Genomic DNA, 26,629 nt, shown 5'->3' with positions numbered 1-26,629 from the left:
GCAGCAAGGAATCTGAATGCTTCGTCAGTAACTCAGAGGAAAGGGAGTTTCAAACTGTTTGGTGCAGAGAGAACAGAGCACAGCAGTGTAAGGACACGTCGCCAGTGAGAAGCAACAATCCCAGGAATATAAATCTATATTTTATATTTATAGTCCTGCTGCTACTAACAACATACACAGAGGTCTAATTAAAATATCTCTCCAAGTATAATACCTAACACTGGCTGCAGAGAGCACAGCAGTGTAAGGACTGCTTGGTGCACAGAGCACAGCAGTGTAAGGACGTGTCGCCAGTGACAAGCAACAATCCCAGGAATATAAATCTATATTTTATATTTATAGCCCTGCTGCTACTAACAACATACACAGACATCTCATTAAAATATCTCTCCAAGTATGATACCTAACACTGGCTGCAGAGAGCACAGCAGTGTTAAAGGACATCTACCACCAGGATGGAGGGTTGTAAACCAAGCACACTGACATACTGGTGTGCGACCCCTCTGGCAGGATCCACTCTTTTTTAATCTTCTTGTGCCCCTTGTTTTTAAGAAAAAAAGACTTTAAGAACTATGTAAATGAGCCTAAGGGGCTCCAGGCTCCATTAACATCCACGGAGTCCAGAGCCCTCATACTCATTTGCATAATACATAAAATAAAAGCCTTTTATAGTATAAACCAGGGCATAAGAAGCTAAAAGAAGAGCAGATCCTGACCAGTATGTCAGAGTGCTTGGTTTAGATGTCGTTTAAGACAAGCCGACAATACACTTGGAGAAGCTACAATCCTGGAATATACATCCACAGTCCTGCTGCTACTAACAACATCCACAAAGATGTGATTACACATACCTCCAGCGACATTATATAACACTGGCTGCAGTTTTCATGGTGGCACCTGCTGACAGGTTCTCTTATTTTTTTGGAAGCAGTCAGCAGTCACCCTTGCGTCTGATCTCACTGGAAAAGAAATGTAACAATACTGTAACCTTGCGCTTCTTATCATGAAGTCTGTGGCTACATAGTAACAGGTGATCCACAGGCGCAGGAGATGCTCAGATACGAGCAGACTGTGTGCTGGTGGAGAGTGAGGGGCACTGAGCGTGGAGAGATTAGTGAGACAGCTGGGGAGGGGAGGAGGGGGACACGGCTCAGAGCAGAGACACAGAAGGAGCAGAGACCACCACAACTCAGGAAGATGAGACCCCCGGGAAGAGACATCTAATGCGGAATATCACAGCGAGGACTCCTGGCACCGTCATCTGCTCCCACATCAGGTCATGAGGGGACACGCTCATCCCTTCCACCGGTACTACTTGTGGGCACCTTATCGGGCACCCGCCTGGCCACAGCACTGACACCACCATGCCCATCAGGAGACTCATTTGTATCTTCTACCTGCTGCCTCTGGTGTCGCTCCTTCAGGGTAAGCACCTAAATCTTTTTAATTGCTCCTTAGAACCCTCAAAGGCATTTTATACTGCCTGAACATGATGGGAGTTGTAGGTCTTGGAGTATTCATCCTGTTATCAGAGTATGAACATGGAATATACAGTGATGTGTAACAGCAGGGATTGCGCTACAATATGTTATTACTTTAAAGGGCATCTACCACCAGGATGAAGGGATGTATGCAAATGAGCCTGAGGGGCTCCAGGCTCCATTAACACCTATGCAGCCTGGAGCCCCTCAAGCTCATGTGCATACAGTCCATCATTCTGGTGGTAGATGCCCTTAACGATGGAATGAATATTCCTCCCTAAAAAGGTGGAATGTTGCCTTAGGTTCAGCTTTTAACATCAAGTTGTTCATAGATGTATCACTATGAATATAACTATAAAGTATTTTTCTGATACCGAGTTCCAAAGTGTTAAAGGAGATCTACCACCAGGATGAAGGATTGTAAACCAAACACACTGACATACTAGTCATAGATATATAAGAAAGTAATAAAATATTATCGACCTGCGCCACTAGGGGGAGCTCAAGAACAAACTGCATACAGGGGCACATTTACTTGCCACTCCTGTTGTGATCCCCGAAAGTGCACATCTGCTGCGATTCACTAAGATTGTGCGCCCGATATCCTGCATATGTCGCTTCCCCGCTCAGCTCCTACAGAGTTCACCTTCTTGTTCCTGGTGCATGTAAGTGCATGTCTTGTGAAACAAATTGTAAGTTAAATTTTGCGCTCAGTCCCAATCAGTCGGATCGCCTGACGGCCTGCCCCCGATTTCTGCTAAATACTTGTCCCAGCTGCGCAAATCCCCGAAAACATTGGAATATCCAACGAAAGTGCAGCCGTGGGACCTTAGTAAATAAGCCCCATTGTGTCATCATAAAGTTCAAATGTAAAAAACTATATTTACCACACTCTGGAGCTCCATCTAGTGGTCGTACAAGAAGTCCGGATTGATAATTTTTTTCCCCGGGGCTTTGCAGAGATTTTGGAGCTGTATTTTACTAACTTTTTTTTCAGATTTCTCCAATTCCAAATCCCTTCATAGGATATTATGGGTGCGGATCACATGAGAACATTATCACCTTAAAATCATCACTTTTTGACCTTATTTGGCTCAATACAACCTGGTCAGTTCCATGAACCCTAATAAAATATTATCATGAATTTGGTGCAAATTACCCAAAATTGACCCAGATTTGGGTTCAGAATAGCACCAGGGTTTCTACTATCCATCCATCCAGTTATCCATCCAGTTACTGCCAGGAGTCGTAGTTCCAACAGGTGGGAAATTTGGGTCTTCAAAGGTGAAGAGCAAGTCTAACCCTTGACCTCTCACATATTAAATTCCCTATTTCTGGAGTGTTCATTCACCTTTCCAAAGATCCCGAACCAACGTCCCAATAGATGATTTTAGTCTTTATCACTTAACCCACGTAGAAGTCAGGGAGTCGGAAGTGGAAGACGTCTCACAAGGAGATGACTTGTACACATTTGTTTCTGGGAAAATGTTTGATTTTGATGGAATCTCAATTGAGCCCCAAAATATGTAACAGAACCCCTGGAATGATGGAGAGCAAGCAGACTGCGCTGATACATTGTACCAGATGATATGATACATGTTGTGCCGATGGGAAAATCCTGCGTATTAAAAGATAAAGCGACGCCCAGCGCTGATGAAAATCCCAAAATATCACATTGATGATGGGATTACATGTAGTGTCCGGGCGGGAAGTTTCTCCTCCGTGCTGGGATTTCTTGTTGCATAAACTGAACAGATAGATTCTTCCCGACTGATGAATGATGTCCCTCTGGTTTTAAGAGAAGGTAAATAATATTTCAGATGTTAAAGGAAACTTACCACCACGGATCTACCTATTATGGTAGATCCGGTGGTAGGTGCATCTAATGTATGTAAGGATAGCACTTTTTAGGGTTAATCCTTTACTCCCCTATATATTTTATTATCTTTAATCAGGGAATATGCAAATTTTCTAAAGAGGCTACTGGGGCGTGGAGTAGCCGGAGCTGAGGCTACATGGCGCGAGTACTCGACGCCCCAGTAGCCTCTTTGATCCTCCTACCCAGATAGCTCAGCATGCAGCTACGAGGAGCTGTGTGCACTTGTCTGCAAAACCGGAGTTCTGCGCATGCGCAGAACACTGGCCGTCGGCTGCACACTCGGCTTCGAAGCCAGAGCTACTGTGCATGCGCAGAACTCCAGCTTCTCGGATGAGTGTGCGCAGCTCCTCGTAGCTACACGCTGGGGGCACCATCATATACTGGTGCACTTAGCGACAGCATATGATAAATTGTGCCCCATAGTATATTGCTTCTTATTTCCTGAGGGTGGATCTTAAAGGGAACATGGCAGTAACTTTTTCTTGTCAATGTTGCCACTACCCCTATGAGATTTTTCAGAAGGGAACCTGTCACCAGGCTTTACTCCACTAAAATACCAGCCCCTCAAGTAGGGTATGAAATTTTTATGTGAAATATCCTCCATTTATCTCTGAAAAATTTCCCCACACAGGAAATAAGACTTTTCTGACCTAATTTGCACATGAGATGAGTCAAGTTTTGTGGCTGCAGGGGTAGTGCCATTTCCTAAGCCCCTATCTTCTGTGATTTAGTTCATAGAAACATAATACTGGTGTCATATTAAAGATAAGGGCCTCATCTTTTAGATTTCATCAGACTTATGGCTTTGTGGGCTACGGAACCAGAGCTACAGACAGGCAAAACACATAGCATGAAATGCAAAATATTCCTGAATATTTTTTTTAACTGCCTGTCCAGTTCTAAAGCTTTTGTAGGATGAAATTCTTATCTGTAATATGACACCAGTAGAATGTTTCTAGGTGCTATAGAACAGAAGATACTTCTGAAATGACACTCCTCCTGCCGCCAATAAGCTTGACTCAGATTATGTGAAAATGAGGTGAGAAGAGTCATGTTCTTAAGTTTGCCATAGCCATTCCGGCTCATTTTATTGTGTCAATAGGTAGAGACACCTCTGCCTTGAGAACAAATGAATTGGACTTGTAAAAATGAAACTTAGTAGGTGCCTCACTATCTAGTCAAAATCATCAGTCATGGACAATATTTCTCTAACGTGTATGACACCCTTAAAGGAAACCTACCACTTGTAGTGGCAGGTTTCTGATGGAAATACCGGGCACCAGCTCAGGGTGAGCTGGTGCTGGAGCTTATTTTTGTTAGTGTTTTAAACCGCTAAACACTTTTTAACCCCTTAAGGACGGAGGGTTTTTCGGCTAATTTCTCGCTCTCCAACTTCAAAAATCCATAACTTTTTCATTTTTCCGTGTACAGACCTGTGTGAGGGCTTATTTTGTGCGTAACAAATTTTACTTTCCCGTAATGTTATTTATTTTAACATGCCGTGTACTGCGAAGCTGAAAAAAAATTCCAAATGTGGAAAAATTGAAAAAAAGTTCTTGTGGGCTCAGTTTTTACGACTTTCACTCTTCGCTCCAAATAACACGCCTACTTTATTCTTTGGTTCGGTGCGATCGCAGTGATACTGGATTTATACAGGTTTTATTGTGTTTTAATACATTTTCAAAAATTAAACGAATGTGTACAAAAAAGAAAAAAAAATTTTTGCCATCTTCTGACGCTAATAACTTTTTCATACTTTGGCGCACGGAAATGTGTGAGGGGTCATTTTTTGCGAAATGAGGCGACGTTTTCATTGCTACCATTTTGAGGTCTGTGCGACATTTTGATCATTTTTTATTTCATTTTTTATGTTATGTAAAAAGGTGTAAAAGTCGCATTTCGGACATTTGGGCGCCATTTCCCGCCTCGGAGGTCACCGCTGGCCGTAACCGTTTTTATATTTTGATAGATCGGGCATTTTGGGACGCGGCGATACCTAATATGTCTGTGATTTTTACTGTATGTTATGTTTTATATCCGTTCTAGGGAAAGGGGGGTGATTTGAACTTTTAATATTTTATTAATTTTTTTTATTTTTTAAACTTTTTTTTTTCACTATTTTTTAGACCATCTAGGGTACATTAACCCTAGATGGTCAGATCGCTCCTACCATATACTGCAATACTACAGTATTGCAATATATGGCGTTTTTGCAGGTCATACATTACAATGAGCCACTGGCTCATTGTAACGAACCTGCATAAACCATGTAGCCTCGTGTCAAAAGAAGACCCGAGGCTACCATGGTAACCGATCGCCGCCCCCCGATGACGTTCGGGGGCGTGGCGATCGAAAAAAAGATGGCGGCGCCCGCGCGCCGCCGTCTTTTAAACGCCGCCCGTGACTTTGCGGGCGGCGTTTAGAGGGTTAATAGCCGCGATCGGTGCAAGCACCGACCGCGGTTATTAGCGGTGGGGGTTTTGTGCAAAATGCAAAAACCCCCACCTCTGTATGAAGAGGACTCAGCCCGTGAGCCCTCTTCATACATCCCTTATACCTCTGCGCCGTAGAGCTACGGCGCAGAGCGTTAAGGGGTTAAACTGCATAGCCGGCGCAGGGAGGTACGCGCTCGGCGCTTACCATGCGCGCAGCTACATAGGAAGTGAAGGAGAGCCGCGCGCATGGTAAGCGCCGAGCGCGTACCTCCCTGCGCCGGCTATACAGTTTAAAAAGTGTAGCGCGGTTTAAAACACTAACAAAAATAAGCTCCGGCACCAGCTCACCCTGAGCTGGTGCCCGGTATTTCCATCAGAAACCTGCCACTACAAGTGGTAGGTTTCCTTTAAGCAAGTAGGTGTAGAATATGAAGAGGTCTCTTATACAGTGGACACAACATCAACTGGAAGAGTCTGGAGAGTATTCCAGGATTTGTCTCCTAAAAAGAATTGGTAAATTCAGTGTGTCCCAATGGTTTGCCTTCCTCTGGATTAACATTGCGGATGCAGGGTAGAAATCTTGTTGGAAATTCACATCTGGGAACCTCCATCCCATAATCCGCTCTCCGTGTCTAGAACATCTTCCAGATCATTGAATTTACTAAGTAGTTTCATGTCTGAAGCTTGAAGAATTGTCCTCAATTTCCCCCCGGAATTTGCATGAGGTGAGAAGAGAAAGTGTGTCAGTGACACATGACATTCCGTGCGAGAATCCTTCGCCGTCGCGAGCGCTATGTCACAATGGATGTCAGACGTCAGCGCCGGCGCGCGCCATTGCCCATCACTCAGACAATGCGGGTCTGACCGGGGCTGGTCTCAGCTGCTACATGCGTCCTCCATGACCTACTTTCTGATCCCACAGATTATAAAACACACTCCAGGAAGAAATGCCGAGAGAGACGAGAAAGGGAAGGGACTGCGCACAATTAGTCTAAGAGAGTCCTTAAAGGGGAAGTCTACTCACAACTGTATGCACGCAGCAAATAGAGGAAAATAAATAACGGGACAGGGGTGCAACTGCTGCCTCCAAACTCCCCATGGTGACACCCTGGAACTGAGGCAACACAACTAGAGATATCTCATTAGTGAAAAAGAATCAAGATCTCGTTGACTGGGAAAAAGACCGATTTCTACAAGTTGTTCAGTGTGGTTGTCACCAAGGTCTCTACTTCCTGGGGTTTTCTAGGAGTTGTTCAGGGTGGTTGCCACCAAGGTCTCTACTTCCTGGGGTTTTCTTTATGGATAGATCCCACATGGTTGATGTTATCTCAGATATTAGAGATGCAGGGAAACAGACCATGGTAGAGCTACAATCTTAGTTCAGTCTTAGATAATAGAGAAGTTTTCATAGATGGTTGAGGCGTGGTTCCACAAAGTTGAGTTCAAACTTCAGATTTCAGAGTTACATCCTCACATAGCTGATTTACAAGTGTGATCTCAGAGAAATTTTAAGATTAAGATGAGAGGAGTAGAGGAGCAACCACTAATGGTTGAGGTGTAACCTGACATGGTAAGATGGCTGCTTCCGATGTTGGAGGAGTTTAGACAATAGAGGTCTAATCACGCGTGGTGGATGTGCAACCCATTCACTGTTGAGGTGCAGAGGTGCAGATATTAGAGGGAAGACCTTAGGTGTAGAGTAATGGTCAATGGAAGCAACCACAGATTGTAGAGGTATAATCTGAAATTGCAACTGTAGATAGCAGAGGAGCAGTCATATATGGTTGAGGTCAACCAAACAAACCAATTACCATACCCATGGTCCTTTATGATTACCCACTACCCGTACAAAACATTGGGGCTCATTTACTAAGGGTTCGTCGGACGCATTTTCGTCAGGTTTCCATTGTCCATTTTGCGCCGAATTGACCGGGATTTTGACACACACAATCGGATTGTGGCACATTGGCGCCGGCTTGCACATCGGTGGGCGTTGCCACCGGACATCCCGACGGATTTGGAAAAACTGCAAATATTAAAAAAGGATTTGTGTCGCAAGATCAGCACTCACATGCACCAGGAAGAAGAAGGTGAACTCCGGTGGACCTCAGGGCAGAAGCGACAGATGCAGGAAATTGGATGCACGAGCTTAGTGAATAGCGTCGGACCCTAATCCTCGTCGGACAAAGCACTGTGGAATCGCAACAGGACCGGGTAAGTAAATGTGCCCCATTGTGTGACGTGTAGCAGAAGGGCCATGGCAGCTTCTTTTATTAAGATTAATAACCATAAACTAACTTTAACATAACATTTCTACTTATCATTACTCAAAAGACATCTGGACCACCTGGGGAAGAAGGTCTCTGATGGTATCACAGATCAAGTATCTACATTTTCCACGTCGCTTCACCTAAGGGATTTAACAAATGTAGATCCCAGATAGTATCTGATCTGACAACACATGGGCAGACTGCCAGCTGGGAACCAACGACCCAACCTTGGATAAGTGGTGGCAAACCATTGGCTAACTTGAAAATGATTTTCAGTATAACTGCCCTCAAAGACCTTAAATCTACTGGTCGCCTCACAAAAGTTGGTCTACTTGGGATAACCTAAAGAGGGGACAGGTGGGAATTCTGGGTTGCTAGACAGAAAGAGCAGAACCCCTCCATTTTTTTGAGGTTCCTCAAGCTTACTCTTCATTATTCCTTCTCATATTTCAGAGATCCTACTTGACACAACACAAGAAACCTCAGAGATAGGATGGTCAACCTACCCAGAAGGAGGGGTGAGTAACCCAAGTAGATACTAATATAAATCCTCCTACAGGATGCAATGTGGTCAGACAACTTCCTAACTTTGTATATTTTTCCCACAGTGGGATGAAGTCAGTGTATTAGACGGCCAGCGACGGCTTCTACGCACCTATGAAGTCTGCAACTCCTACGCTCAACGCTCCAACCAGAGCAATTGGCTGCGCACGGGCTTCATCCCCAGCCGTGGTGCCCGACGTGTCTACGTCAAGTTACAATTTTCAGTTCGAGACTGTGCCAGCCTGAAGCCCCCGCCATCAAGGCGTCAGCTTGCATGCAAGGAAACATTTGCGCTGTCCTACCGCCAAGTGAACAGCGCCATGGAAGCGGAGGAATGGGAATGGTCAGAGGAGGCTTGGGTAAAAGTAGACACCATTGGGGCTGGAAAGAGCTTCAACCGGAACCCTGGAAAAGGCGGGCAAGGTCCTCGGATGGAGGAGAGGACTATAGACTTTGGACCTATAATCAAGAATGGGTTCTTCTTGGCTTTTGTGGATTCGGGGGCTTGTCTATCTTTGGCCGGGGTAAGAGTTTATTTTCATAAGTGTCCAGCAACTGTTCGGAGCCTGGCATCCTTCCCTGAGACCCCATCAAGTGGAGATGGAGGGGCGTCACTGACTGAAGCTGGAGGGAGCTGTGTGGTTGGTGCTCATCTGCTGGGGACCACTAGACTTAGTCTACACTGTGGGGCAGAGGGCGAGTGGATGGTGTCCAGTGGGAGCTGTGTCTGTGACCCGGGAAGGGAAGAAAGTGAAGAAGGAACGGAATGCCAAGGTAAGATGGTATCATCATATGAAGGGGGCACTACAACATAAAAATGTATAAAGTGGTGATGTCACAGCACATGGATAATACACACAGTGATGCCACAGTACAGAGATAATACACACAGCGATGTCACAGTACAGGGATAATACACAGTGATGTCACAGTACAGGGATTATACACACAGTGATGTCACAGTACAGGGATAATACACACAGTGATGTCACAGTACAGGGATTATACACACAGTGTAATAAGACTCTTGGTTGTCATGCGACATTACTGCGTTATACACCAGTATTCCACATTACTTGGCATGTGAAGCAGTTACCTATCATCTTAACATATGTATATATGACACCGAACTTCAGAAATATATTTCTACTGTGTTACATTATTTGTTGCAAAAAAATTTTTTTTTATGTTTGATGAGCACTTCTTTCTGCAGGTTACTGGCTGCCCTATGGGCATTTGCTTCTCCCCATCACTGGCCAATATTTATATGGCCACATGGGAGGAACAATACCTTTTCCATTCCAAAAATCCTTTCACTACTTACATCAAATGGTACGGCAGGTACATGGACGGCTGCCTCCTGGTGTGGACTGGGCACCAGGAGGCGGGCGTCGATTTCATTTCGTACATCAACCACAACACTCTTAACCTGTCTTTTACTTATGAACACGGTGGTTCGTCCATCTCATTTTTGGATATATGGTGATAGTGGTGATCCCTCCCTGGGTGTAGTTCACACTAAATTGTACCGTAAACCCACAAGTGGCAACACTATTTTGAGAGCCGAAAGCTATTACCCTAAGCACACCATCCGCAACTTACCTATCGGAGAGTTCATACGAGCCAAATATGCCTCATCCACTGAGGCTCCATATGTGGCAGAGTGTACTAATATGACCGCACGCCTCAGACAGGGAGGTTAATACCCCTACTACATGTGAACGCGCTGAACGCATAGTTAACTCCAAATCCCGTTCACATTACCTGACAGATAAACGCATCCAACGTCCACAAGTATCTTCCAAGCCTACTTTCAGCACGCAATATTCACGGCAATTCACGCAGGTTGCTAATATTGTTAAAAAGCATTTACCTATTCTGAATGCGATAACATCTTAAAAAATATACTGTCCCAGGGTATAATGTGTGTGTCTTGCCGGGCACCCACCTTAACCACATCTTTTTCCATACCGATCATACTCCCAAAAGGCTCAACTACAAGGGCAGCTACTGTTGCGGTGGCAGTAGGTTGCAATATTTGTAAATACAGGGAACCTGTCAGCAGCTATGACCATACAGTCTGCAGCCAGTGTTAGGTATTGTCCCTGGACAGATGTGTAATCTGATCTTTTTGTATACTTTTAGTAGCAGCAGGACTGTGGTATATGGATTTATATTCCAGGATTGTAGCTGCTCCAAGTGCACTGGGGTTATGTCCTCACACTGCTGTGCTCTGTGCTCTCTACAGCCAGTGTTCGGTAAAATAAAAGATGGGTAATCAGACCTTTGTGTAAGTTGGTAGTAGCACACTCATGTGCTCTGTGCTCCTTGCAGACAGTGTATTGTATTGTCCCTGGAGAGATGTGTAATTACACTCACTGGCCACTTTATTAGGTACACCATGCTAGTAACGGGTTGGACCCCCTTTTGCCTTCAGAATTGCCTCAATTTTTCGTGGCACAGATTCAACAAGGTGCTGGAAGCTCCTCAGAGATTTTGGTCCATATTGACATGATGGCATCACACAGTTACCGCAGATTTGTCGGCTGCACATCCATGATGCGAATCTCCCGTTCCACCACATCCCAAAGATGCTCTATTGGATTGAGATCTGGTGACTGTGGAGGCCATTTGAGTCCAGTGACCTCATTGTCATGTTCAAGAAACCAGTCTGAGATGATTCCAGCTTTATGACATGGCGCATTATCCTGCTGAAAGTAGCCATCAGATGTTACAGGGTACATTGTGCTCATAAAGGGATGGACATGGTCAGCAACAATACTCAGGTAGGCTGTGGCGTTGTACCAAGGGGCCCAAAGAGTGCCAAGAAAATATTCCCCACACCATGACACCACCACCACCAGCCTGAACCGTTGATACAAGGCAGGATGGATCCATGCTTTCATGTTGTTGACGCCAAATTCTGACCCTACCATCCGAATGTCGCAGCAGAAATCGAGACTCATCAGACCAGGCAACGTTTTTCCAATCTTCTACTGTCCAATTTCGATGAGCTTGTGCAAATTGTAGCCTCAGTTTCCTGTTCTTAGCTGAAAGGAGTGGCACCCGGTGTGGTCTTCTGCTGCTGTAGCCCATCTGCCTCAAAGTTCGACGTACTGTGCGTTCAGAGATGCTCTTCTGCCTACCTTGGTTGTAATGGGTGGCGATTTGAGTCACTGTTGCCTTTCTATCAGCTCGAACCAGTCTGCCCATTCTCTTCTGACCTCTGGCATCAACAAGGTATTTCCGCCCACAGAACTGCCGCTCACTGGATGTTTTTTCTTTTTCGGACCATTCTCTGTAAACCCTAGAGATGGTTGTGCGTGCAAATCCCAGTAGATCAGCAGTTTCTGAAATACTCAGACCAGCCCTTCTGGCACCAACAACCATGCCACGTTCAAAGGCCTCAAATCACCTTTCTTCCCCATACTGATGCTCGGTTTGAGCTGCAGGAGATTGTCTTGACCATGTCTACATGCCTAAATGCACTGAGTTGCCGCCATGTGATTGGCTGATTAGAAATTAAGTGTTAACGAGCAGTTGGACAGGTGTACCTAATAAAGTGGCCGGTGAGTGTAGACCTTTGTGCATAATGTCGGTAGCAGCAGGACTGTGATACATGGACTTTTTCTTCCACTGTCAACGGTCGCACATATAAAATTTCCAGATACATGAATTGCGACACTACCCATGTGATATATATGGCGGAATGTACTTTGTGCAATCTACAGTACGTGGGGTGCACATTTAGAAAAGTGAAGGATCGCCTATCCGAACATATCACCGGTGCTAACCCCCGCACTGTATCCAGCACACGCAGCATAACCAGTCTATCCAAAGATTTTCGGGATGTACATAGAGGCAATATGTCCTCCCTTAAAGTCATTGCCATTGACCATATACCGCACAATAAAAGAGGAGGCGATAGGGTTAAAATGCTCCATGTCAAGGAAGACAAGTGGATTCTGTCACTCAGCACACGCCATCCGCTTGGTCTCAATTTCAGAAGTGATTTAAACTATATATACTAATCATTGGTATATTTATTTCTGTCCTTTGGTTTTCATACATATACCTTTTGCCATTTTCATGTTCTTTCATTGTGCATTGCTTATTTCTTGCAAGCCTTCCTGTTGCTAATTATGTGCCTATCGCTCACAGCTTGGATTGCAGGTTGGAACACTCTGACATGTCTCCCCTTCCCCTATATATGTGTAGCCATTATTCCATGGTGGAGGTATGAATAAGGACCCTTGTCTTTGAGGTCCGAAACGCGTGACCGCTTTTTTGCCATGTGATCATATTTTTAACCATGTTACAATAATTTTTTTCCTTTTTTTAACCTTTCTTATTTTGCCTGTTGCCGATGGTTTTCTTGTTTTTCTCCCATAACTACTATACTACTGCCCTGCTATGTACAAGAATATAACTACTATAATACTGCCCCCTATGTACAAGAATATAACTACTATAATACTGCCCTGCTATGTACAAGAATATAACTACTATAATACTGCCCCCTATGTACAAGAATATAACTACTATAATACTGCCCCTATGTACAAGAATATAACTACTATAATACTGCCCCCTATGTACAAGAATATAACTACTATAATACTGCCCCCTATGTACAGGAATATAACTACTATAATACTGCCCCCTATGTACAAGAATATAACTACTATAATACTGCCCCCTATGTACAAGAATATAACTACTATAATACTGCCCCCTATGTACAAGAATATAACTATTATAATACTGCCCTCCTATGTACAAGAATATAACTAGTATAATACTGCCCCCTATGTACAAGAATATAACTACTATAATACTGCCCCCTATGTACAAGGATATAACTACTATAATACTGCCCCCTATGTACAAGAATATAACTACTATAATACTACCCCCTATGTACAAGAATATAACTACTATAATACTGCCCCCTATGTACAAGGATATAACTACTATAATACTGTCTCTATGTACAGGAATATAACTACTATAATACTGCCTCCTATGTACAGGAATATAACTACTATAACACTGCCCCCTATGTACAAGAATATAACTACTATAATACTGCCCCCCTATGTACAGGAATATAACTACTATAATACTGTCTCTATGTACAGGAATATAACTACTATAATACTGCCCCCTATGTACAAGAATATAACTACTATAATACTGCCCCCTATGTACAGGAATATAACTACTATAATACTGCCCCCTATGTACAAGAATATAACTACTATAATACTGCCCCCTATGTACAGGAATATAACTACTATAACACTGCCCCCTATGTACAAGAATATAACTACTATAATACTGCCCCCTATGTATAAGAATATAACTACTATAACACTGCCCCCATGTACAAGAATATAACTACTATAATACTGCCCCCTATGTACAAGACTATAACTACTATAATACTGCCCCCTATGTACAAGAATATAACTAGTATAATACTGCCCCCTATGTACAAGAATATAACTACTATAATACTGCCCCCTATGTACAGGAATATAACTACTATAATACTGCTCCCTATGTACAGGAATATAACTACTATAATACTGCCCCCTATGTACAGGAATATAACTACTATAATACTGCCCCTATGTACAAGAATATAACTACTATAATACTGCCACCTATGTACAAGAATATAACTACTATAATACTGCCCCCTATGTACAAGAATATAACTACTATAATACTGCCCCCTATGTACAAGAATATAACTACTATACTACTGCCCCCTATGTACAAGAATATAACTACTATAATACTGCCCCCTATGTACAAGAATATAACTACTATAATACTGCCCCCTATGTGCAGGAATATAACTACTATAATACTGCCCCCTATGTACAAGAATATACCTACTATAATACTGCCCCCTATGTACAAGAATATAACTACTATAATACTGTCCCCTATGTACAAGAATATAAATACTATAATACTGCCCCCTATGTACAAGAATATAACTACTATAATACTGCCCCCTATGTACAAGAATATAACTACTATAATACTGCCCCCTATGTACAAGAATATAACTACTATAATACTGCCCCTATGTACAAGAATATAACTACTATAATACTGCCCCCTATGTACAAGAATATAACTACTATAATACTGCCCCCTATGTACAGGAATATAACTACTATAATACTGCCCCCTATGTACAAGAATATAACTACTATAATACTGCCCCCTATGTACAAGAATATAACTACTATAATACTGCCCCCTATGTACAAGAATATAACTATTATAATACTGCCCTCCTATGTACAAGAATATAACTAGTATAATACTGCCCCCTATGTACAAGAATATAACTACTATAATACTGCCCCCTATGTACAAGGATATAACTACTATAATACTGCCCCCTATGTACAAGAATATAACTACTATAATACTACCCCCTATGTACAAGAATATAACTACTATAATACTGCCCCCTATGTACAAGGATATAACTACTATAATACTGTCTCTATGTACAGGAATATAACTACTATAATACTGCCTCCTATGTACAGGAATATAACTACTATAACACTGCCCCCTATGTACAAGAATATAACTACTATAATACTGCCCCCCTATGTACAGGAATATAACTACTATAATACTGTCTCTATGTACAGGAATATAACTACTATAATACTGCCCCCTATGTACAAGAATATAACTACTATAATACTGCCCCCTATGTACAGGAATATAACTACTATAATACTGCCCCCTATGTACAAGAATATAACTACTATAATACTGCCCCCTATGTACAGGAATATAACTACTATAACACTGCCCCCTATGTACAAGAATATAACTACTATAATACTGCCCCCTATGTATAAGAATATAACTACTATAACACTGCCCCCATGTACAAGAATATAACTACTATAATACTGCCCCCTATGTACAAGACTATAACTACTATAATACTGCCCCCTATGTACAGGAATATAACTACTATAACACTGCCCCCTATGTACAAGAATATAACTACTATAATACTGCCCCCTATGTATAAGAATATAACTACTATAACACTGCCCCCATGTACAAGAATATAACTACTATAATACTGCCCCCTATGTACAAGACTATAACTACTATAATACTGCCCCCTATGTACAAGAATATAACTAGTATAATACTGCCCCCTATGTACAAGAATATAACTACTATAATACTGCCCCCTATGTACAGGAATATAACTACTATAATACTGCTCCCTATGTACAGGAATATAACTACTATAATACTGCCCCCTATGTACAGGAATATAACTACTATAATACTGCCCCTATGTACAAGAATATAACTACTATAATACTGCCACCTATGTACAAGAATATAACTACTATAATACTGCCCCCTATGTACAAGAATATAACTACTATAATACTGCCCCCTATGTACAAGAATATAACTACTATACTACTGCCCCCTATGTACAAGAATATAACTACTATAATACTGCCCCCTATGTACAAGAATATAACTACTATAATACTGCCCCCTATGTGCAGGAATATAACTACTATAATACTGCCCCCTATGTACAAGAATATACCTACTATAATACTGCCCCCTATGTACAAGAATATAACTACTATAATACTGTCCCCTATGTACAAGAATATAAATACTATAATACTGCCCCCTATGTACAAGAATATAACTACTATAATACTGCCCCCTATGTACAAGAATATAACTACTATAATACTGCCCCCTATGTACAAGAATATAACTACTATAATACTGTCCCCTATGTACAAGAATATAACTACTATAATACTGCCCCCTATGTACAGGGATATAACTACTATAATACTGCCCCCTATGTACAGGAATATAACTACTATAATACTGCCCCTATATACAAGAATATAACTACTATAATACTGTCCCCTATGTACAAGAATATAAATACTATAATACTGCCCCCTATGTACAAGAATATAACTACTATAATACTGCCCCCTATGTACAAGAATATAACTACTATAATACTGCCCCCTATGTACAAGAATATAACTACTATAATACTGTCCCCTATGTACAAGAATATAACTGCTATAATACTGCCCCCTATGTACAGGAATATAACTACTATAATACTGCTCCTATGTACAGGAAAATAACTACTATAATACTGCCCCCTATGTACAAGAATATAACTACTATAATACTGCTCCTATGTACAGGAATATAACTACTATAATACTGCCCCCTATGTACAAGAATATATCTACTATAATACTGCCCCCTATGTACAGGAATATAACTACTATAATACTACCCCCTATGTACAAGAATATAACTACTATAATACTGCCCTGCTATGTACAAGAATATAACTACTATAATACTGCCCCCTATGTACAAGAATATAACTACTATAATACTGTTCTCTATGTACAGGAATATAACTACTATAATACTGTCCTCTATGTATTGTTTCCATATTTGTCCTTTCTTGCTATTATTTTGGGCTTCTTTCTTTAGTTATTGTGAATCTTGCGGCATGAAAAGACACATAGCGCAGTTTCTGCCGCTGGGGATATTTTCTCCTCCTCTCTGAGTGTTTTCATCCTCTCTTCTTCTCCCTCCTTCTTGTATACAGATTCTCGTCTATTTTGACGTAACACAAATTTACAAAAATTTCCACTTTGAATTTTCCAACTGACCTAGAATTTTAGAATATTAGATAAACAGACAAATCCGGCGTGTAGAGCGCAGAGGCGCGGGTCTGGGGGCGCGGCGGGTACGGAGACTAATATCACTAATTAGGTCTCTGCTCCTTTAATAAGACAAATGTCTGGAGGCTCCTGGATACTTTGTAGCAAACGAATCACCGGCTTTAATTTGGTTTTATTTTTATATTTTCTGATACAATTTCATTTATTCTTCGATGTTGTTCCCTTTTTGGTGCAACATAAAAATGATTTAATAATCCAACAAAAAAAATCACAGAAAAATTAGTTTCAATTAAAAAAATGTAGATTTGTACATCATAAATATCAAAAATATTACATAAAAAATGTTTTTCACGAAGTGAGAGAATATACTGTGTGTTCTATGGAGACGGAATCATAAAAAATTCATCTTACATGGAGCAGGGGACGTCTCTTAATGTAGAACATAAATACTGGATTTAACAACCTCATTATCTCAATATAGGATTTTTTTTTTCCATACCGCGTCCTACATACATGAAATCGAGGGAACCTGTCAGCAGCCGTGACCATACAGTCTGCAGCCAGTGTTAGGTATTTGTCCCAGGACAACTGTGCAATCTGCTATTTTTGTATATTTTTAGTAGCAGCAGGACTGTGGTATATGGATTTATATTCCAGGATTGTAGCTGCTCCAAGTGCACTGGGGTTATGTCCTCACACTGCTGTGCTCTGTGGTCTCTACAGCCAGTGTTCGGTATTTTCCCTAAAAAAGATGTGTAATTAGACCTTTGTGTAGGTTGGTAGTAGCAGCAGGGCTGTGATATATGGATCTATATTCCAGGATTGTATTTTCTTCAATTGCACTAGGGGATTGTGCTCACATTCATTCGCTCTGTGCGCCTTGAAGCCAGTGTTAGGTATTGTCCCTGGAGAGATGTGTAATTAGACCTTTGCCTAAGTTGTTAGTAGCAGCAGGACTGTGATTTATGGCTCTATATTCTAGAAATGTAGCTTCTCCAAGTGCACTGGGAGAGTATGATCACACTACTATATTATTGTCCTGCTGCTATACAATAACATACACAAAGGTCTGATTAAACATCTCTCTAGGGACAATACCTAACACTAACTGCAGGGAGCACATAGCACAAACCTACAAACCTGGAATGTAGATCCATAAATCACAGTCCTGCTGCTACTAACATCTTACACAAAGGTCTGATTACACATCTCTCCAGGGACTATACTGATCAGAGTTGTGTTGACTGATTCCCTGTAACATGTTCCTTCTGTAAATTAGCGACCCCCCCCCTCCCCTCCCACTTGTCTTATTTTGACACGTAGTCCTAGATGTATCAGACGGGTCTACATGGTGTTTATAATATGAAATATTCATCCCTTCATCGCTGTACATGATTATAACAGCAGGCAGGAGACGTCCACTTAGTTTTTTTCCCCTGTATTCCCTACGGCAAGAGGAAGAAAAAAAAAATCAAAACCTTAAACATTTATCTCCCGATGATGAATCTAGGTCATCGGCCCCAAAGCGTCAACAAATTTCTGCTTCTCTGAAGAATAAAATGTCACCGCGGCGGCAGCGCGACACGAACGGACCATGTGCTGCGGAAGGTTCTGCAGTTCTAATACCCTGGGAACGGAACAATGAGCGACACCTTCCGTACCGTCATCCATTACCGCCATCAGGTCTCTGCTCACACCATGACCAGCTTCCTGTGGGGCTCCGTGTCCCCCCCGGGGCAACACAAGAGAGTAGTATTTTATGTGCACTAGTGATGTGTCGTTCGCGAACGAGCTGGCACAGAGAGCCGGCTCATTCACGTGATGGCTCACTAAACCCCGCCCATAAATGGTTCACCACACCCCCTTTAACCCAATAAAATCGGGTTAAAAGTGGAGTGGTCTGGGGTGACTTACTGGCCTGCCGCTCCCTATTATATATGTAATAGGGAGCCGTTCAGGAGCCAGAAGAGCCGGCTCTTCTTAGTGAGCGGAGCCTAATGAGCCAGCTCACTAAGAGCCGGAATTCCCATCACTAATGTGTACTGTATGGCGGTATTATGTCTCCTCTCAAAGGGCACAGCACTTGTTATAATATGGCCGGTATAATTTTAATAACAGCTTATAGTTTAACTCTATGCGCTGTCTATGACATTTGTGCACTATGTGGCGGTATAAACATGGGATATATATGACCCCTGTTATTTTGGCACTACATGGCGGTAAAAAAGTATGAAAACAGTTATTTGGAAATTATATGGTACCCGAATTATGTGAATAATGCACATTATTTAGGATCTAAATGGGTATTATTTAAATGGTGTACAGTATGTCATGTGTGCACCATATGGCAGCGCTCTTATTTGTAGACTGCATATCATTAAGATGCATTATGGGAGGATTATTAATTCAGCAATGCAAGTCATGTGTACTCTATGGTAGCAATATTATTTATATTATCATTTTAATATTCTATTATATTAACATATTTTTGACACTTTATGGCAGTAATATTACTTATAATTTTAATATTCCATTATATTATAATGTTGACACTATATGGCGGTAATATTATTTGCACAGTGCAGATTATTTGGATACTAAACGATTATATTATTTTAAAAATACTAAAGTACGCGGCCACTGTATGGCGGTTATATGCACACGGCACAGCACAAAAACGCGGTAATGTAGAATTATATAATTCAGTGTTGGCCCGGAGAGATGTGTGATCAGACCTTGATGAAGGGTGTTAGTAGCAGCAGGACTGTGATATATGGATTTATATTCCAGGATTGTAACTTCTACAAGTACATGGATGGCTTGTCCTCACACTGCTGTGCTCTTAGATCTTTGCGGATAGTGTCAGGTATTGTCCCTGGATAGAGGTGTAATCAGACCTTTGTGTACATTGTTGGTTGCAGCAGAACTGTGAAATATGGATTTATATTCCAGGATTTTAGCTTCTCCAAGTGCAATAAGGATGCAATATCCTCACACTGTTGGGCTCTTGGCTCTGTGCATTGAGCTGCTTAACATCATCCCTTCCTCTCTAGTGAGTGAGTGAATAGTGAAGTATTCAATCAGAATAGCATTAGCACATGGGAGGGCCTGTGAAGCTGATAAATGCATAGAGTTAAGAGCACAGCAGTGTGAGGACGGGTCCCCAACTGAAATACTGGAATATTTTACATGTATGTAATAACATACATAAAGGTTTGATTACACATCTCCACCGGGTGATACATAACATTGGTTGCAAGGAGCACAGAGCACAGCAGTGTGAGGACACTCCTCCAGAGCACTTGGAGAAGCTACAATCATGTAATACAAATCCATATTTCCCATTCCTGCTGCTACTAACTTACAGAAAGCTCTGATTATACATCCCTTCAGGGATGATACATAACACTGGCTGCAGAGATCACAGAGCACAGCAGTGTGAGAACACAACCTCAGTGCACTTGCGTACGCTACAATCCTGGAATATATATCCATATTTCACAGTTCTGCTGCTACAAATTTACAGAAAGTTCTGTTTGTACATCTCTCCTGGGATGATACATAACACTGGCTGCAGAGAGCACAGAGCACAGCAGTGTGAGAACACACTCTCAATGCATTTGTATACGCTACAGTCCTGGAATATATATCCATATTTCACAGTTCTGCTGCTACTAACTAACACACAAGTCTGATTACTCATCTCTCCAGGGACAATACCTAATGCTGGCTGCATTGTGTCTGTATGGGGAAAGCTGCTGACACATTCCCTTTAATGAAGAGTTTCGCCGTTTCCATTGATTTGCAGTCAACCCTGTATTAATTGCTGTAATTAGAGGGAGTTGATCGTAGGCAGTGATTGTGGCGCTGCCCCCTGGTCATTGGCGATCACTCAGATGGAAGCTTCTGCCTGACCGACCTCTCAGATACGTTTCCTGGAACGTTAATTAGAGGGAATCCCTGGTGGTCCGGTTCTGGCACTGCCCAGGATCATCTACATGTGACGATCACCCTGAGATTTACTACCGTGTCCTACTTCCAGGAGAGGAAATCAACATTGTGTTGAGGTTTTTCTGCTCTCTTCAGTATAGTATCCAGATGTAGCACAACTGAGCTGAGTTTGTCATATGAGCGAAATGACAGTGTATTAGCGGCCATCTCTTCTCTCTTCTGGGATGAGGTCGCGTTTGTTGTTTGTGCAATAAGTAGCAAATGGGTCAATAAACTACATTTATAATATTTACAAGAATATTTATTATAATATTTACAAGATCTATAAGAGGACAAACTCGGCTCTACTACATCTGTTCATCTAGTAAAATATAGGGATCTATCGAAAATGGAATATGCATAGCAATGGAAACCAGTGTAAGAGAACTGAATTACAGAATGGTTTTTTTTTCTGTATAGAATATATATTATATATTTTGAGATCCAGATGTAGCAGCGCCGAATTTGTTGGAAATTGACCCCCTTCAAATGGGGATAACCTTTGTTTGACAGCTCTGCTGCATCTGACAATCACAGCTCTGCTGCATCTGACAATCACAGCTCTGCTGCATCTGACAATCACAGCTCTGCTGCGTATGACAATCACAGCACTGCTGCTTCTGACAATCACAGCTCTGCTGTATCTGACAATCACAGTTCTGCTGCATGTGACAATCACAGCTCTACTGTATCTGACAATCACAGCTCTGCTGTATCTGACAATCGCAGTCCTGCTGCATGTGACAATCACAGTCCTGCTGCATTTGACAATCACAGTCCTGCTACATTTGACAATCACAGCTCTGCTGCATCTGACAATTACAGCTCTGCTGCATGTGACAATCACAGCTCTACTACATCTGACAATTACAGCTCTGCTGTATCTGACAATCACAGTCCTGCTGCATTTGACAATCACAGCTCTACTACATCTGACAATTACAGCTCCGCTGCATCTGACAATCACAGCTCTACTACATCTGACAATTACAGCTCTGCTGCATGTGACAATCACAGCTCTACTACATCTGACAATTACAGCTCTGCTGTATCTGACAATCACAGTCCTGCTGCATTTGACAATCACAGCTCTACTACATCTGACAATTACAGCTCCGCTGCATCTGACAATCACAGTTCTGCTGCATGTGACAATCACAGTCCTGCTACATTTGACAATCACAGCTCTACTACATCTGACAATTACAGCTCTGCTGCATGTGACAATCACAGCTCTACTACATCTGACAATTACAGCTCTGCTGTATCTGACAATCACAGTCCTGCTGCATTTGACAATCACAGCTCTGCTGCATCTGACAATCACAGCTCTACTACATCTGACAATTACAGCTCTGCTGCATCTGACAATCACAGCTCTGTAACTTCATTCTAATTTTGGTAAAGGATGCTAATTGTGCCCCCTTCCTCCCCAGCATGCCCTCCTGGGACTTTTAGTCCTCCAGATGCAGTGAGCGCTCGGTGTCATGTCTGTCCGGCCAATAGTAACACGACCACATCCGGTGCCCGCAGTTGTGTGTGTAACAAGGGATTTCACCGCATCCCAGAGGAATCCGTGGAGTCTCCGTGCACCGGTAAGTCACAGCTTTATTACTACTACTATTACTGCTCCTACTTACCTGGGCAGAGGTAAGATTTAAGGGGGGGGGATAGGGTAACAAAGGACCTGCATACAAAGTGCCCCCCAACAAAATCACTAATGACCAATGTAAGTGACTGCCGGTGTCCAGATATAGTGTGCTGCCATCTGTGCCACCCGTTGCCCTCATACTAGTGACATCCTCAGTGCCCGCACACGTCACCTCTTCAGTGCCCCCCATAGTAAGCACATCCACAGTGCCCCCCACTACTGACATCCTCAGTGCCCCCAGTCTAGTGACATCCTCAGTGCCCCCCACTAGTGACATCCTCAGTGCCCCCACACGTGTGACATCTTCAGTGCCCCCATAGTAAGCACATCCACAGTGCCCCCCAGTACTGACATCCTCAGTGCCCCCACAAATGTGACAGCCCCACACTAGTGACTCCCTTAGTGCCCCCATGCCAAGGGGGCATAGCAGGTGTCCCTGCACAAAATGGTAATAGTGAACATTTACTTTGAACTTGAACATGGATTTAGCTTTGGCCGACAACACCCTAAGCCTCTTCATGTATCTGGAGGTGCCATAGGGGCGGGGCTTCTGGAATACAATAAATCTCCCCATTGATACCTTAAGTGCCCCCACACTAGTAACATCCTTTGTGACTACCTACCCTCAGTGCAACGTGCCCCACCAGAGCCTGACTGCAGTGAGGGGGCACCTGTTAGCTTAGGATATGTCATGGGTTACTTTATCCAGGAGAACAGGTCTCATCCATGGCCATCAGGGCCAACAGGGAGATGCAAAAAAGGGGGAGGCTGCATTGTAGATAACAGACAGTCCAAAACATCAGCAAGTCCGATAATGGTCCTTCCTGCAGGCACACACAAGGAGTTTAATAGTACCTAAGCGCCAATGGTGAAATGGCCCCAATGACGAGTAGGAGCCAGTTTGACTCTACTACATGGGCAGCAGTATATGTGAGATGTTCTTTGATCTTTTGTCAGTTAAACTCAATAACCAGAGACCCAGCGCCTTGGAATGAACTTCTATTTATAGTTTCTTGCAGAGATCATTCCAAAGCATGCTGAGCTGCCAACCAATCACCGCCTGGAATTCTGTGGTAAAGTCAACAAATGTTTCAAACATCAGATGTTAATCCTTCAGTAGTAGGCATCATGTACTGCAGCGATTAACACTACTTCTGTGCAGCAGAGGATAGCTATTGGATTGAAGTCAAACCCTCTCCAGGTGACCAAGGGCTAAATTTAGTTATGACCCATCCACCGGGACATTACACATAACAGTAACATTCTCAGTGCCCCCATATTAGGGAGATTCACAATGCCCCCATACTAGCAACATTCTCAGAGCCCTTATACAAGTCTTATACTCAGTGCCTCCATACTGCCAATATCTCTCATATTGGTGGTACTCTCAGTTCTCCCATACTAGTGATACCCTCAGTGCCAACAATGATGGGACATCCAGGGTGACCCCACACTAGTGAAACTCTCATTACCACCAATCTTATGATATCCTCACTGCTCCTAGTTCCCTCCTACTGGTGACATCATCAGTATCCAATTTATAATGACAGCTTTGATTGGTCGCCTCAGTGCCCTCATAATTATCCCAGTAACAGATCCCAAATCCCCATAACCGTGACATCTATGTCCTCATACTAGGGACAACTGGAATAATGGGGATGATATTTGTGAATTTGAGTCTTTTTGACTATTTGCAGGACCTCCCTCGGCCCCCTGGGACCTGAATTATGAAGTCATCGGTCCTGGATCTGTCTCTATAACCTGGAGAACCCCAAAAGAAATGGGGGGACGTCCCGAGATCATGTACTCCGTGGCCTGTAAAGAGTGTGTGACCAGCCGCTGCCTGCGCTGTGGGGACGGGGTGACCTTTCGGCCGGGTCAGGTGGGGGTCACCCAGAACAGGGTCCAGCTGTCCGGACTCCTCCCTGGGGTGGCCTATACTCTGGAGGTGCAGTCTACCAACAGGGTGTCGGAGATGAGCGTGGAACAGCCCAAATACGCGTCACTGAACCTCAGCATCAGCCAGTCAGGTCAGTAGGGGGAGTGATGGGTATTGCCTCCAAATTTACTTACCCATTTCTTGTAATAGGGGTGAACCTAAATTCTCTGCTGCCTGAGACGAGCCAAACAGCAGCTCCCTCCCCGCCCCATACAATAGTAACGGATCAGGTTATCTTTTTAGTACGTGTCTTCTCCACCCACTGACATTAAGTATGAAGAGAGACTATTTTTAAGTGTCAGGTCCTCCTTTATAGCAGTTAACTGCACCCCTAAGGCTTCCACCCCTCTGCAGGTTCTGCCGCCTGAGGCAAAAGGCTTAACTTGCCTTATAGCCGTTGCACCACTGCTTGTAACCCCCACTTATAATTGTCTCCCCTATTCTAATCACAAAAATCTAAATGTTTCTCACCCACATAATCCCCCACATTGCAGCCAAGTTCCCCCCTTCCCTCAGATAGAGTCCTGCCAATCCAGGACAATTGGGGTAATGGTGATGGGTGGGGGTAATTGGGTTCTGTGTTTATTCCTACAAGATTCCTACAAGATTATCCTTATAAAGTTCATTCAATCCTTAAAGTTTTTCTCTGTAGGCAGTTCTCTGGGTATGGCCTGCAGGGTAAAGTATTGGGGTCAAAACCACTTCCATATACTAAGTATACTAGAAAGGAAACAAAGTTGCAGTAAAGTTCTATACATCCACAGAGCCAAGATAACTGAAAGCATAACCTTCTAGCCAATATTTAATAAATGCTACAAAAATCTTACACTTTTTACAAAATTATTCTAATGAGCCTGAAGGGGGTGTTACCAGAGCTCCTCTATGCTGTAGTATCGAAGGCTGTTAGGCAGGACTGTGCAGGAGCACAACCCCCCCCCCCTCCCACAGTGTGAGATTACAGCAGGCAGAGGGACAAGTGCTGAGGGAGCAGGGGGATTCAGTGTAATAGTATAAATCCAAGCGGTCCAGCCAAACTCCAAACACTTCAAATTTATTACATTTTCAAATCATATTTCCACATTACATTCCAGACAAAAACCATCGAGTTTCAGATGGAACACCCGTTCTTAATCATGGTCCGGATTCAGTGTAATAGCCTGCGAAGCTACAGCAGAATTGTCTGAGGACCCCTTTAAGCGATTTTACATGCAGTTTGGCCAACTAGAGCCACTGTACCCTGCTTCCAGGGCTCAAAAATAAAATTCCAGAAGCGCAGTGGAGACTGACACACAGACAGAGTGGCACTCGTGATTTTTGCATTATTTTTACAGTATTTTCTAAAATCATAATTATCGTCGTTTGCAAAAGTTTTCACGCCTCATTATTGTTTTATTTTTTCATCGCAATTAGTCATTTTAATTACCATATGTATCAAATAGAAATTTATATAGAATTGACATCTTTGCACATTTTGTAGCTTTTTCTCTATCACAAACACAAACTTGGCGACAAGACAAAATTTTCTGCCCTTTACTTATTGCCGACTGATTCCACGGATTCTGGGAGTCCTGAACATTCGCGCCTCGCTGGGCCCAAGTTGCGAGAATCCACCCCCGAGCGGATCTGCCGCGCTGGCTTCGCGTCCCCTACGTGTTGTGTGTGTGATATGTTCACACTTGTGG

At 42.7% G+C, this 26,629-nt stretch overlaps 1 protein-coding gene across 1 annotated transcript in view; it reads left to right on the top strand.

Moving 5' to 3' along the window:
* Positions 1–1,099: 1,099 nt before the first annotated feature.
* Positions 1,100–26,629, top strand: part of LOC140106494 (ephrin type-B receptor 5-like) — a 44,484-nt gene continuing 18,954 nt past the window's right edge. The window contains exons 1-5 of the mRNA XM_072130960.1: positions 1,100–1,425; positions 8,519–8,583; positions 8,674–9,382; positions 22,794–22,952; positions 24,706–25,038. Of these exons, the coding sequence (XP_071987061.1) occupies positions 1,365–1,425; positions 8,519–8,583; positions 8,674–9,382; positions 22,794–22,952; positions 24,706–25,038 (1,327 nt within the window). The 5' untranslated portion in view covers positions 1,100–1,364. The remainder of the gene's footprint in view (positions 1,426–8,518; positions 8,584–8,673; positions 9,383–22,793; positions 22,953–24,705; positions 25,039–26,629) is intronic.

Source organism: Engystomops pustulosus, chromosome 11 (assembly GCF_040894005.1).
Source record: "Engystomops pustulosus chromosome 11, aEngPut4.maternal, whole genome shotgun sequence".
Taxonomy (NCBI): Eukaryota; Metazoa; Chordata; class Amphibia; order Anura; family Leptodactylidae; genus Engystomops; species Engystomops pustulosus.
This window is presented reverse-complemented; position numbering and strand designations above follow the sequence as displayed.